The sequence below is a fragment of the Typopeltis vanoorti genome, chromosome 12, assembly GCF_054136105.1.
Source record: "Typopeltis vanoorti isolate ZY-2024b chromosome 12, IOZ_Tvanoo_1.0, whole genome shotgun sequence".
NCBI lineage: Eukaryota > Metazoa > Arthropoda > Arachnida > Uropygi > Thelyphonidae > Typopeltis > Typopeltis vanoorti.
In genome coordinates, this window is record NC_143560.1 from 77,558,297 (window position 1) to 77,574,145 (window position 15,849).

Consider the following 15,849-nt stretch of genomic DNA (forward strand, 5'->3'; position numbering starts at 1 on the left):
GCAAGAAAGAACACCTTAGACACATTAAATATAACCATTATGGTGAAGCAGGCCTCTCAGACCATGCACTCAACACCTTACACCAAATCAACTGGAAAAGCACCTGCTCTTTACACTGCACAAAAACCTGGTACGAAAGGAAATTTAAGGAAGCCTGCGAAATCCTGATAAACCACCCAAATATCAATAACAAAGATGGCATGAAAATTCCAAGGATCTGGATGGCACACATTCAGCCTACCATTCAGCCTAGGACTCTAGCCAATCCTCAGCTAGTATTAGAAACCATTCCATACCAACTGGCTGGAATGTGTACATGATGTTAATATATGTATATAGATAGATACTTGTTGTTGTGCCCAATGTATTTCTACAACCAACAGATAACACTAATAATAGGACTCTAGCGTTGATGTATAATTTTTTTTTTTTTTTCACCAAAGGTCAGGCCAACAATTGTTGTAGCGGTTGGTCAGTGTCTTTAACAAACCAGTTTGATTGTCAGTGTCTTTAACAAACCAGCTTGTTTTCTGTGTATAGTTGTATGCTCCAGAAGATGACCTTGACATAAAGGTCAAAACATCGAATGGATTTTAGTTACATTAAACTAAAGTTTTTATTCAAACATTGTAGTTGTCTCCATAATTTTCAAAAATGCAAATTTCCACGAAACTTCTCATTCTTAAGATAGGAGAGGGAGGGAGGAATGCAGATAAAAGTGCAGGTGGTTATTTTGAATCTGATTTGCTGAGATAACGGATGACTTTCCTGTTGTCACAGACACATTTTCTTGTGATTCTTTAGTTGAACTTTAGTCATTGGCTACTAAGATTATCATATTTCTGAAAGGTGGCATATTTTCTAACTTAGCGTGAAGATTTAATTTAATGTGTTTGTGGTTTTTTTAATCTTTTTACGTAGCGTCGTGTAATAGTGTCAATGTCATTCATTAAAATTCATTTAACTGTGTTTTAAGTGGCGTTTGTAATGGCTTCAAGAGGTTGGAAAAATTCACCTAACATTTCTGCTACATATGCAGAGAGTTAGTGATAAAAAACAATGAAGAGCCATTACAGATTTCATGAAAAAAGTGTATTATGCATATTTTGGGATGAAACAGTGACTTAGATAAGCCATGGGTTCCATTTCTACACAAATGGAACATATAGTATGTTCCATTTGTGTAGAAAAACTTAGAAGGTGGTTGAAGGGAGAACAAAAATCTTTCTGTTTCGGAATTCCCATGGTATGGCAGAACCCTGTAACCATATCAATGACTGACTTCTGTTCTTTGAATGTTTGAGGTTTTAATGTGAAAAATAAAAAAGACATTTCATATCCTAATTTACCATCTGCAATATGCCCAGTGGAACATGGTTCTGAATACCTCTACAAATTCTAGAAGAACCACTCAGCAGCGATTCAAATGAAGAAGTTGAAGATTTCAATGATGACGAATGCCCACCTGAACTATTTTCACAGACCGATTTAAATGACTTGGTCAGAGATTTGGGTCTTCCTAAGGAATCTGCAGAACTGCTGGGCTCGAGACTAAACGAAAAGAATTTGTTAGCCCCTGGCACTTCTTTCTCATGGTTTAGATATAGAGAAAGAGATTTTCTTCCTTATTTTTCATAGGAATGTGATTTAGTTTACTGTAGCGATATTCCCGGGCTGATAAGCAAATTCAACGTAAAATATGAAGTCATCGATTGGAGGTTGTTTATCAATTCCTCAAAAAGAAGCCTCAAAGTTGTGCTTCTCCATAATTACAATAAGTATACTTCAGTACCAGTAACACATTCCATGCATTTGAAAGAACAATACGAAAATTTAGCTTTCATTCTTAGCAAACTTAAGTACAATGATCATGGATGGACAGTTTGTGGTGATCTTAAAGTCATATTTATGATTTTGGGACAACGAAGAGGATACACCAAATACCCATGCACTTTTTGTGTGAGTGGGACAGTCGAGATCGAGAGCAGCATTGGATCAAGAAGGAATGGCCAAAAAGAGTCACATTAGAACCTGGAAGTAAAAATGAGTTACACAAAACTTTGGTTGCTCAGGGAAAAAATCCTTTTATCCCCACTTTACATAAAGCTGGGATTGATGAAGCAATTTGTCAAGACTTTATCGAAAGAAAGAGAGTGTTTTAAATACATTTGTGCAAAATTTCCGGGATTATCTACAGCACAACTGAAAGAAGGTCCGGACTTTTTATCGGTCCGGACATCAGGAAACTTATGAAGGATAAACTGTCTGAAGAAAAAATGGCAACTGTTGAAAAAGAAGCATGGAAAGTTTTGAAAGAGGTGGTGACCAAATTTTTAGGAAATCACAAGGACCCAACTATAAAATGATTGTGGAAGACATGTTACAGAAATTCAAGGATTTGGGATGCTCCATGAGCTTAAAAGTGCACTTTCTCAACTCTCATTTAGACTACTTTCCTGAGAATCTGGGAACTGTCAGTGAAGAGTAAGGAGAGCGATTCCACCAAGACATCAAGGATATTGGAAAGAAGGTATCAGAGTAGGTGGAATGTCAACATGATGGTGGGCTATTGCTGAATGTTGCACAGAGACAACCCAGGAAAAGAATTTCACAGAAAAAGTTCAAAAAGAAGCTTTGAAAGAAAATGAAAAAGACACCACAACGAAATATAAAGTATGTACTAAAGATTAATCTTTAATTATTTAATTAAAAATTTTTTTTCCAAAACTTTCATTCCAAAAATGTTTACGGAAAATTTTAAATACTGTTATTTTACTTAATATAATGCATTTTAAAGCTGTTTTACTGTAATATTGAGATCCATTTTGTGAAAAATCCTTACATGATAGAGAAAACTGGAAGAGATATTTGAAATCAGCAGTCAAAAATAAATCAGAAACAGTTAATGGTTTCAGGACAACTTTTCATGACTCGAATTTTGCAAGCTTGTGTAATCAGTTGCTGCTATAATCTAGAAGGATAAAAGAATAAGTAGATGGCAACCATTAGCAAATTAACATGATTAGTGCAGGTTGAATCTTGCTTATTTTACTTATAAACTACTCTCACTTATCCAAGTATATGCACCACAACAAGGTAAAAATGGAAGAAAAGATATTAGTTGGTAACAGTTGGAAGGCGTTATTCAGAATAAGAGAGTAATCATTTTAGGAGATCTTAATGCACAGTTTGGAAAAGAAAGACAGGATTAGAAAAAAATTTTGGGCCCATGCAGTTTTGGTCAAAGAATGAAGAAGGAAAAAGATTATTAGATTTTTGCATCAGAAATTATCTCAAAATTGGAAGCAGCTGGTTTCAGAAAAGAAAAAGCTATAGAATTGCATAGTAGCATTGAGACATTGGAGAGAGGTTGAAAAAATGTGGATTGCAGAGTTTGGTGGATAAGAGAAAAAGAGATGATATGATAGAGACATTTAAGATAGTGAGAGGATTTTATCAGATTAATTCAGATGAGATTATAAAAAGAGTAGAAGGCAAGGGGGGGGGGGTGACCAGAGGTCATCCCGGGAAGTTATGTAAGAGTGTGGTGAAGAGGGGTGTGAGGAGTAGATTTTTTTACATGGAGAATTGTCAGTGAATGGACCACATTATCAAAATGTGTTGTTAATGCAAGGAGTCTTAAGGATTTTAAGATTTGTTATGATAAATATGTTGTCAGTTGAATGAACCTCCCATGATGAGTCTGCCAACTCCATGGAGGGTGAAAATAATAATAATAATAATTACAAGATACAGCTGGGATGGTAAGCAAAAATCAGTAATAGGATTATTCCATCCTTGATAAAGAATGGAGTAAGCCTTCAGTTGCTTTAAATGGAGACCAAGCTTTTTGTAGCCACTTTTAAGGTATATATGGAAGATAAATGTGAAAAGAAAAATAGAGAAAGTTAAGATATAGATGTTGAAACAGACTGGAGTAATGCAAGAATTTGAGTCTTGGATCAGGTCCAAGGCCCATGAGGTAACTCCAGATAATGTAGAGGAATAGGAAAAATTTCGAGATGTAATGGTAAGAACAGCAACAAAGGTGTGTTGAGGAACAAGTGGATTCAGAAAAGGAAAAGAAACACAAACTTGTGGAATTAAAGAGTTAAAGAATCGAGTGAAAAAATAAATCTTTTTGGGGATTTATAAAGACTAGATCAAATGATGATCAACTTGTTATGATCAGAGAAAGAGCTATGCAAAAATAAATAAATAAATAAAGAGTAAAAATAAAAAGCTGGGTTGAATTTACCTATAAGTAGGAAGAAGATATTAATAGGAACAAAAAAATGTTATATGGACTTCTGAAGAATAGAAGAAGAAATGAGGAGCTGGGATTTTTAATAAATGGGGGATGGAAATCTTGTGACTACTGGAAGAGAGATTAGGATGATGTGGCAATATAATTTCAGAGATCTGTTAAATACAGATGAAAACTATAGTGAAATGGATTGGAATACATTGAAGAGAAATATTGTTTAAGGAAATTAGAAACGTAGACTTTATAATAAGTAAAAATATTTAATTATTACTTCCTATAATTTGCTGAAGTTAAATCGGCATCTTCAGGGATTAATACATTGGCATTAAACACATGCATGCAGGCTGCTTCAGTTACAAAAGATGAAAACAAAAGAGATACAGGAAGACAAAGTCCTACAATGCCACCTATTGGCTTGGATTGAATGTTCTTGGCCATTGGGCTGACTATCTGCAGATGAGGGTTTCCCATATGACAGTCGGATACAACCATATTTGTTTGGGTTGGGATAGTTGGTAAGAGCTGCAGCAGATTCGAGGAAAGCCTCTGGAACTTAAAATTTGTTTTGGTGGAATATGGTGGCTTTTTTCTCACTGGATCCTGTGCCAGGTATCCAGGACATGGTCTGCTAATCCTGAGAAGTTGTAGTGATTGGTGGAATCAGATGTAATCATAGTGCTCTAATATATATAAATGTTGTCTCTCCTACCTGTTTGTCCATATGTTGCAGCTGCAGGGTACCTGGTATACTACAGGTAAATTCAGAGGTTGTAGCTAGTCTTTGAGGGAGCAGATAAGGGCTGCTAGTTTTTTGTGTAATTTATAAGTGGTCACAAGATTGTGTTTTTTTAGTATCTTGGCCACCTTTTCCAAGATGCCATGGATATAGGGAATGATGATGGATTTGCTATAATCAATGTTTGGAAGGGGTAAGGGACAGTGAGTGTGGTATGTGGTGTTAAAATTCTTTTTATTTAGTGGAAGGTGTAGCCATTGGCCAAAAAAGTGTTTTTTTTTTATGTGGGCAAATTCTGGGTTGAGTACAACTACTCGATGGACGAAGGTTTTAATAGTTCCAAACTGTTGAGGGGGGGGGATGTAGCTGTTGATGGATGTATCTACCTGTGTGTGTGTGTGTGCCAGACAGTTGTTACTTTCTATTTCTGTTGTAAATTGGATACTTGGATGCTGGCTGTTCAAATGGGATAGGAAAGTGTGTAAGGTATCCCGGCCATGTGGTCAAATTGCAAACACATCGTCCACATTGCGTAGACAAATGGTTCAAGGGGGGGGGGGGTAATTTAAGGTATTCTTTACAAATGTTTCCATGAAAAAGTTAGCCAGGGGAGGGGGGGAGAGCCAATGGCTGTAATCTCAATTTATTTGTAGACTTTTCATAGTCAAACAAAATAGCTCGAGTTCATAGTGAACTGAAACAAGGTGAGATATCAAGAAGAAATTCTGCTTGGATAAATGCCAAGGTGTACTTAAGTGGAACATTTGTGAATAAGGAGGAAACTGTCCAGAAAGTCAGTGTGGCTAGGTGTGAGGTCTTGTATACTGGAATTGAAATGGGCTGAGTTTTTGATATGTGACAAGGTATTGTTAATAGTACAGGAAAGTACTTTGGCTACACATGTTTAGCTAGTTTGTAGGTGGGTGAGTTTATACCATCTACAATTAGGTTTAGAGGTACATTCTCTTTATGGAAGTCTACATATATGGGGGGGGGGGGTCTGAAATTGTTGGGTTTTAGTTTGTTGGTCATGGCTGCCGGCCAGGAAGCAACATTTTTAGTAGTCTATGGATGGTTGTAATCTACGTGTGAATGGAGTCATAATTTAGTAGGTCATAGGTGGATTGGTCCTTAAGAAGGGTACTAATTTTTTAATATAATCTGTATGGTTTAAAATGACAGTACCAGTGCTTGTCCACTTTCAGGATTATTATTTTTTTTTTTTTTGTTAGTTCTTAGATGTAGAAGGACTTTATATTCTCTGTTGGGCAGGCTGCTTGCAGGAGGTTTCACTTGTGATAGCACATTAGCTAAATCATGTCTAATATTGTTGGCCTCACTGGCAGGAAGGTTGTAGATTCCACACTCAATCCGGATCATGAAATCTTTATTTGGTACGTGTCTAGGCACAATGGCAAAGTTTTGGCCATGGCTGAGTGCATTGGTGGTGTCTACTTTGAGGATACTGGTGGATAATTTAACCACATTGTTTTTAAATGGTCTTGGAGGTGTTGGTAATTTTTTTGTTAAATTTTTGAACTTTTTAATATGCTGACTTTTTATTTTTGTGAATTCCTTGGCAGCTGATGCATTCAAGACATCTAAGAAGATATCATCCAAAGGTTTGCATTCAGACTGCAGAGAGCTTCTCTTGCAGCATATGATCAGCTTACTTTTTATAACAAAGTGACAATGGAGATGGATAAGAAAAATGACTACTCAATGCTGCTGGACTTCGTAAAGACATTTGACAAGATTCCACATGAAACTCCACTGCATAAATTGGAGCATACCAGCTCAAATTTATGCAATTCTTCATATCTGATAAATTACCAGATATGAAGCTGGTAATTTAAACTAGATGGTGGCTGATGGATAGATATTCAAAGACAAGTAGTTTATGAAGAAGAGTCCAGGAGAAGGCAGGTGACAGGTGACGTAAGGCTTAGTACTTGGTCCTTTGATATATGAAATAAATTGGCAGAAGATATACAGCTCAGTGACAGTCAATGAAGGGACACAGAGATCCTGCAGATGACTAATAGATTGGCAGTATAGGCAAAACTAAATGGTTGGGCCAGTTTAACGTTACCCAGTGTAAGGTGATGAATGTTGTGAAGAAGAGATTATAAGCTGTATACTATATTGATGGAAATGAACTGCAGAAAATTATTGAGGCCCACTGGCCTCAACAATTTCCTGTAGAGTTCAGTTCTTGGGGATGATCATGAACAGGAAGTTGAAGTATAGAGGGCAAACTGCAAAAAGTGGCAAGACTTCACATCATATGATGTAGTTGAAAACACACTGACAAACAGAAACAGAGAGGATGTTATTCCCATTTATAAGCCTTTAATAAGGCCACATCTGGACTGCTGTGCACAGATCTGATCACTTGGATTCCATGGGAATGAAAATGTGGTGGAAACAATTCAGAGAAAAGTGACAAAGATTGTGGCAGATTTATGGAATGCTATCTATGAGGACAAATTGAAGATCTGTGGATATCAAAAACTAATCGATTGGCAAAAAAGAGGAGACATGATTAAAGAGTGCTTTATTATTAGCAAATCCATGCTGTCCATGGGCTTGCTAATAATATAAAGGAAATTTTATAAAGAAACAATCAAGAAGAGAATATCAATAAGTTACAGGATTTTCTTAAAATAGAACAAGACTTTCATTAAATTTTGTATTAATGCAATATCATTAATTTTTTTTCTTACCTGAAAAGACCAGGTACTTTCTGAACCTTTTATGTCAATAATAACTTGTTCACTTGAAGAAGGCAATAAATGTGGATTTTCTGTCAACTGTGATAAAACATCCATCACTTCCTGCAGATGAGTGATCTCTTGCAGCATTTGTAATTCTGATTCCTGTAATATACAAATACAGCTGCTTACTAATGATATGTTTTGTTTTTGGTTTAATTTGCCTTCATTATTAAATTATTTTTTATTATTACTATATGAGTGCCTGCATAGTTCAGTTAATAGCAAATGGGATCAGAAATTTCAGCCTGAGAAGAACCTTTTATGAAGGTTCCCTTGCTTTGTATTAAATGGGCTTTTCCAGATATTTTTTATCATTATTGTATAGGCACCTCCATGGAATCTGAAGACTCATTGCAAGAGACCCGCCAGCCTGGTTGGCAGAGTGGTTAGCATATCTGCTCTCCAGCCAAAAGGCTGCGGATTCGAATCCCGGCGTGGGCACGGATGTTTGTGATTGTCTGTGAATATATTAGAGGTGGTCGGCAGTAGATGGGCTTTTCCAGATATTTTTTATCATTATTGTACAGGCACCTCCATGGAATCTGAAGACTCATTGCAAGAGACCCGCTGGCCTGGTTGGCCCAGTGGTTAGCGTATCCGCTCTCCAGCTAAAAGGTAACGGATTTGAATCGCGCGGTGGGCATGGATGTTTGTGATTGTCTGTGAATATACTAGTGGTGGTGGTCAGCAGTAGATGGCGTTGGTGTAGATGATGAAGGTAGTCGCGGTTGGTGGAGTGGTGCAAATAGAAAGTTGTAGGTAGATGCAATCCCTCGATGAGTTTGGACTCCCTGGAGGTGTTACATAATAATAATAATAAATATCCATGCAATCTATCATACCTCTCCTTGAACCCATTAACAGACAAAGCACTCACAACTGACGCTGGAAACCCATTTCATTCATTGACAATTCTCCAAGCAAAAAATCTAGTCCTTATACTCCTACCACTCACACCTTTATTCAAATTCCAGGGATGACCTTTTGTTCTGGCACCTCTAGCCAACTGCTGAAACATTTCCCCTGCATCAATCCTAGAAAATCTTTTAAGTAACTTAAATGTTTCTATCATATCCCCTCTTTTTCTCCTATCAACCAACTTCTGCAATCTACACACATCCTAAATCTACCCTCAAAGGGAAAATTCCACAAACCATGCACCATCTTAGTTGCTCACCTATGAATCTTCTCGATTGCTTCCTCATTCCCTAAGACAGTGCTTCCCAAACTTATGGATGCCAAGCCCCCCCTTTGGAAGAAATATTTCATGGCCCTCATTGAAAAAAAATCATAATATAGACATAATTTATTATAATATTTATTGCATTTATATTCAATACAATTTATATTCAAGATTTTGTGTTTGTAAGCTTTTTTGTTTTTGTTTCTTATCAATACCCATGAAATGAAACGTATATGAATAAGTAATCTTTTCTTTTAGGCACGGTGATCAGCATTCATTTTAAAAATTTTTATGGAATTTACAACCGTGTTAAAAAACTTTTTTTATTACCCCGACATTTCAATCTTCACATCAAGATCATCATCTGGAGGGTACATAAATATACAGGACAAGCTGAGTTACATCATTAACTGTAAGCTAGAGAAAATATTCTACTGGCATGACCTCTGGTGAAAAAATAAAAAATAAATAAAATAAAATAAAATAAATTTTTACATCAAGCTAAATTCTATTTTTACAATGACAGGAATAAACATTCTTTTAGATGGTTTTCTTTCAGAAACAATTGGTGTCCTATTTTTAGTATTACAATTCTTATTTTTGATTTACAATACTGAATTTTCTACAGTCCCGTTTATAGTTGTTCTTGGTGAGGAAGGTCGAATATATACCTTCCATATGTTTGGGAATTTTAGACCATCATTGTTGTTCAGATTGGGGTGGTTGATAATAATCTCACAGGCTTCCTTGAATTTCCGTTCATACCATGTTCTAGTGTGATGTAGACAGCTGGTAGTTTTCCAATCAATTCTGTGTAAGGTATTCAGGGCATGATCAGAAAGGCCAGCTTCACCATAATTATTATATTTAATGTGTCGTTTATGTTCTTTTTGTCTAATAGGAATAGTGTGTCCTGTTTCTCCTATATATGGTATGTTGCAAGTACAATAAATCCGGTATACTCCAGGGTGAGCTAGTGGAGGGAGTGGGTCTTTGGATGAGTTGAGTAAGCTTTTTAATTTTGCAGGAGGGTTTAAAGGTGGCTTTGAGGTTGCACTTTTGTAGTACTCTGTTTATTTTGTCTGATATTCCTTTAATGTGGGGAATAGTTATAGTTTTACTGTAGTCTGGTTTGTCTTTGTTTTTTATTGTGGTTTTGTAGAGAATTTTGTTAATAGTGTTTTGGCTGTATCCGTTTTTTTGTAAGTTATTACTGATAATTTTAAATTCGTCTTTCAGTGCCTGTTCACTAACAGATAGTCTGAGCTCTGTTTTTTAGCGTGTTAATGACACCTAGTTTTTGTGTTGGGTGGTGGTAGGAGTTTATGTGTATATATTGGCCAGTATATGTTGATTTTCGGTAAACAGTGAAGGAAAGATTGCCTGAGGGAAGACGTGTGACAAGTGTATCTAGAAACGGAAGTGTGTTCTGTTTTTCAATTTCAGTTGTGAACTGTATGTGTTTGTGTTGTTTGTTTAGGTGGCTAAGGAATGTGTCTAATGTCTGGCGGCCATGGGAACAAATCGCGAAAACATCATCAATGTATCTAAGCCAGACTTTGGGTTTTAGAGGGGAGGAATCTAGGGCAAGTTGCTCAAAATGTTCCATGTAAAAGTTAGCAATGGGGGGGGATAATGGCGAGCCCATGGCTGTGCCTTCGTTTTGTAAGTAGAAGGCGTTTTGCCATACAAAATAACCCGACCATAATACATGCACAAAAAGCGTCGTGATATCTGGAGGGAATTTGTTCTGTAGGAGAAGGATTGTGTCATTGATTGGGACATTCGTAAAGAGGGCATGTCAAAACTGACTAATAAATCATCTTTTTCTAATGTAATGTCTTTGATGATGTTTATGAAGTGTTGTGTGTTTTTGATATAGGAGGGGGAATGACCTACCAACTCCTTGAGTGTTGCCGCTAATTTTTTAGCTAAGTGATATGTCGGGCTATCAATTCCTAATATAATCAATTCCTGGATAATCCTAGAAAGGATTACGGACAATACAGCAAACCACATCCAACAAACGAAGAAAGAAAACCTAATTTCCAAATTTCAAAGACTATAAGAACGACAAAACTAGCCCCCATCTTCAAAGTTTGCCACAGTGAACAACAACAACCTACCAGAAGCAAGAAACAACAGGAGCCACCAATCACCCACAGGTATCAATAACATAGTCAACCTATCTAACCACGCTCAAAACAAAGACGAAATCTCTATACTTAACAAAGGTTTAAATTTTGCTATAGCACCGAAAAGGATAGACAAACTTGAAGTTATTTGTAATATGGAAAAAGGGCTAAGATTCATACCTAATAACATAGCAGACAAAATATATATAGAAACTGCGAACATTTTAAACCATAACAAAACAATAACAAGCAACATAACTAAACACGAATTAACAGCGATAAAATCACTTGAAACAAATCCGAACATAGTAATAACCAGAGCTGATAAAGGAAATGCCACAGTCATTTTAAACCGTACCACTTATAGAGATAAAATGATCTGCTGGTCTCTGACAATAACACATACAAATTAGTTAACTACAACCCAACTAACAGAACAAAAAACAAATCAGAGAAACTACTTAAGTCAATTACTACATGGCCCGAAGATACAGTCAAAAAACTATTGACTCACTACGCGTGCTCCCCAAGAATTTACGGGCTACCGAAAATTCAGAAAGAAAACACCCCGTTAAGACCTATCGTCGAAGGAATTGATAGCCCGACGTATCACTTAGCCAAAAAATTAGCAGCAACACTCAAGGAGTTGGTAGGTCATTCCCCCTCCTATATCAAAAACACACAACACTTCATAAACATCATCAAAGACATTACATTAGAAAAAGATGATTTATTAGTCAGTTTTGACATCTCTGTCCTCTTTACGAATGTCCCAATCAATGACACAATCCTTCTCCTACAGAACAAATTCCCTCCAGATATCACGACGCTTTTTGTGCATGTATTATGGTCGGGTTATTTTGTATGATAAAATGCCTTCTACTTACAAAAAGAAGGCACAGCCATGGGCTCGCCATTATCCCCCCCCCCATTGTTAACTTTTACACGGAACATTTTGAGCAACTTGCCCTAGATTCCTCCCCTCTAAAACCCAAAGTCTGGCTTAGATACATTGACGATGTTTTTGCGATCTGTTCCCATGGCCACCAGACATTAGACACGTTCCTTAGCCACCTAAACAAACAACACAAACACATACAGTTCACAACTGAAATTGAAAACCACAACACACTTCCGTTTCTAGATACACTTGTCACACGTCTTCCCTCAGGCAATCTTTCCTTCACTGTTTACCGAAAACCGACACATACTGGCCAATATATACACATAAACTCCTACCACCACCCAACACAAAAACTAGGTGTCATCAACACGCTAAAAAATAGATCTCAGACTATCTGTTCCAGTGAACAGGTACTGAAAGACGAATTTAAAATTATCAGTAATAACTTACAAAAAAACGGATACAGCCAAAACACTATTAACAAAATTCTCTACAAAACCACAATAAAAAACAAAGACAAACCAGACTACAGTAAAACTATAACCATTCCCTACATTAAAGGAATATCAGACAAAATAAACAGAGTACTACAAAAGTACAACCTCAAAGCCACCTTTAAACCCTCCTGCAAAATTAAAAAGCTTACTCAACTCATCCAAAGACCCACTCCCTCCACTAGCTCACCCTGGAGTATACCGGATTTATTGTACTTGCAACATACCATATATAGGAGAAACAGAATGCACTATTCCTATTAGACAAAAAGAACATAAACGACACATTAAATATAATAATTATGGTGAAGCTGGCCTTTCTGATCATGCCCTGAATACCTTACACAGAATTGACTGGAAAACCACCAGCTGTCTACATCACACTAGAACATGGTACAAATGGAAATTCAAGGAAGCCTGTGAGATTATTATCAACCACCCCAATCTGAACAACAATGATGGTCTAAAAATCCCAAACATATGGAAGGTATATATTCGACCTTCCTCACCAAGAACAACTATAAACGGGACTGTAGAAAATTCAGTATTGTAAATCAAAAATAAGAATTGTAATACTAAAAATAGGACACCAATTGTTTCTGAAAGAAAACCATCTAAAAGAATGTTTATTCCTGTCATTGTAAAAATAGAATTTAGCTTGATGTAAAAATTTATTTTATTTTATTTTATTTTTTCACCAGAGGTCATGCCAGTAGAATAACATGTGATCAAATCATTGTTTCTCTAGCTTACAGTTAATGATGTAACTCAGCTTGTCCTGTATATTTAGGTACACTCCAGATGATGATCTTGATGTGAAGATCGAGACGTCGGGATAATAAAAAAAGTTTTTTAACACGGTTGTAAATTCTATAAAAATGTTTAAAATGAAATTATATGAATAAGCATATACACCCTCTGTCCAAAAAGAAACCGATCTTTTCGAAAATAGTGGAGCCACATGTTGTATCTTTTTGTTGTCGTATGCAGCAACCTTCATTAGTGTTGTTTCAACTGTTTACGACATTTGTTTCATTAGAAGCCGAGTTATAGTGCCAAGAGTGACAGTGTGTTTTGACGAATGGTCGGTCATCATGATATTCATGCCGTACGCGATGAATTATCGCTATCAATCGTTTCAAAACTTCGAGATAAAACTCACCATTGACTGTTTGGGCAGGTGGAACGAATTCTTTGCAGATAATGCCCTTAGAATCGTAGAAAGAAATCAGCATTGTCTTTACTTTTGACCTCTCCAAGCGACTTTTTTTTTTTGGATGCCTCTCTTCTGGTGGTCCCCACTAAGCACTCTGGCGTTTTGTGTCGGGGTTCATACTCAAAACACCACATTTTGTCACCAGTAACTATCGTTTCAAGAAAGCTTGAGTCCTTATGAGAAGTTTTAATGAGGTCCTTGCAGTGTTCAATTCGATACATTTTTTGGTCGTTGGTCAACTTGTGGGGAACAAATCGCGAATTCAATTTACGAAGGTCCAAACTCTCGGTCAAAATGTTGTGCACAGTTGATTTTGGAATCCCCAATTCATCTTCAATCAATCTCATGAACGATTTCGGGTTTTCATTGAAGAAATCACGCACTTTTTGGATGTTAACTTCGCTCAGTCCAGTTTTTGGACGGCCTGGCTTTTCATTGTCCTCAAGCGTCTCAGGACCACTTTGAAATCGCTTGAACCACTCGTAAACTTGAGTACGGGATAAGCATTCATCACTGTATGCTTTTTGAAGCATTTGATGTGTTTTGGTCAAACGTTTACCAAGTTTAACACAAAAGACAATTGCAGCTCTCTGTTTGAAACTCATTTTTCGACCATTCGTCAAAACACACTGTCACTCTTGGCACTATAACTTGGCTTCTAATGAAACAAATGTCATAAACAGTTGACACAACACTAATGAAGGTTGCCGTTTTCGACAACAAAAAGATACAACAGGCGATGCCACTAGTTTCTTCTGTTTTCGAAAAGTTCGGTTTCTTTTTGGACAGAGGGTGTATTTACTAATATTCATTAATCACTGCAAAAATATGCAAGAAGCAAAATTTGTGAACCAACACCAATGTGTGATTTTTTTCCATTAAAATATAAAAAAAGAACAAAAAAGAAATAATAAATAATAAAAATTAAATACGTTTCTTTTAAGATTTAAAAAAATCTACTTAGTCTTAAAACATTTTAAACTGGTTTTCATTATTTCATAGCCCCCCCCCCCCCCCTCAACAAAACTTATGGCCCCCGAAGGGAGCCATGGCCCACAGTTTGGGAAGCGTTGCCCTAAGAAACCCAAGAGACCAGACCTGAGCACAGTAATTCAGATGTGGATGCATCAAGGCCTTATACAGAGGACTAACAACTTCTTTATGTTTACTTGTTAGTGTGTTCTTCGATAGCCAAGTAATCTTATGAGCTAGTTTAGTAACCTTAGCAATATGCCCCTTAAAATTTAATTCTCTCCACCACTATCCCTAAATCTCTAGCTTCATCTGTTTCCTTCCTTTAATATGGTACATAGCTTGTAATCAATTTATCTCAAAATGCACAAACATTACAATTTTCCACATTAAACTTACACCTATTATCTTTTGTTCATACTGACAGCCAATTTAAATCATCCTACGAGCCAATTTAATTATCCAAGCTCGTGAATTGCCTTGATTAACAATTACTCTACCTAATTTTGCATCATCAGCAAACTGAATATTTCCTTTATCATTTAGTCCCAGCACTAAACCTTGAGGCACACCATTAGTCACCTTCTTACTCCTCCATATACCACTTTCTGATATCTGTCCAGCAGCCACCCTCTTATCCACATAACTAGTGTCATATCCATGCAATTTGTTGTAATTTGAATAACAGAGTTCCATGTGGTACTGTCAAATGCCTCTGCAAAATCCAGTAGAATCATCATTTAGCCATTTCCTTTATTCTTTTCATCTTTTACTCTATTTTATTTTTACTCTATTATAAAAAGTAAGTAAATTACTAAGACATAATGGACCCTTCACAAAGCCATGTTGTCCCTCATACAGTAAAATATTCTTATCCACCCATTCTTAAATTCTCTTTTTGACCGATTTTTCCAGTACTTTTACCACCATGCCCGAGATACTGATTAGTTTATAATTTGCTCCTACAGTCTTAGAACCTCCCTTATGCAAGGGAATTATATTTCCCTCTTTCCACTCCTTTAAATCTCTACAGAGCTGAGACTTAAATTAAACAGCTAGTAAGAGGCACTGCCAGTTCCCTTTCACATTCTCACAAAAGCCCAAGCTGATATTCCACCTAAAACCACAGATGTATTTACATTGAGATTCTTGAATGTCCCAAGAA

The 15,849-nt window shown here is 36.5% G+C and overlaps 1 protein-coding gene across 1 annotated transcript in view; it reads right to left on the reverse strand.

Moving 5' to 3' along the window:
• The window catches only part of LOC150100909 (protein MTSS 1-like), a 499,461-nt gene that overhangs the window by 239,510 nt on the left and 244,102 nt on the right, over nucleotides 1-15,849 (reverse strand). Inside the window, exon 8 of the mRNA XM_090401934.1 lies at nucleotides 7,730-7,882. Within this exon, the coding sequence (XP_090258060.1) occupies nucleotides 7,730-7,882 (153 nt within the window). The remainder of the gene's footprint in view (nucleotides 1-7,729; nucleotides 7,883-15,849) is intronic.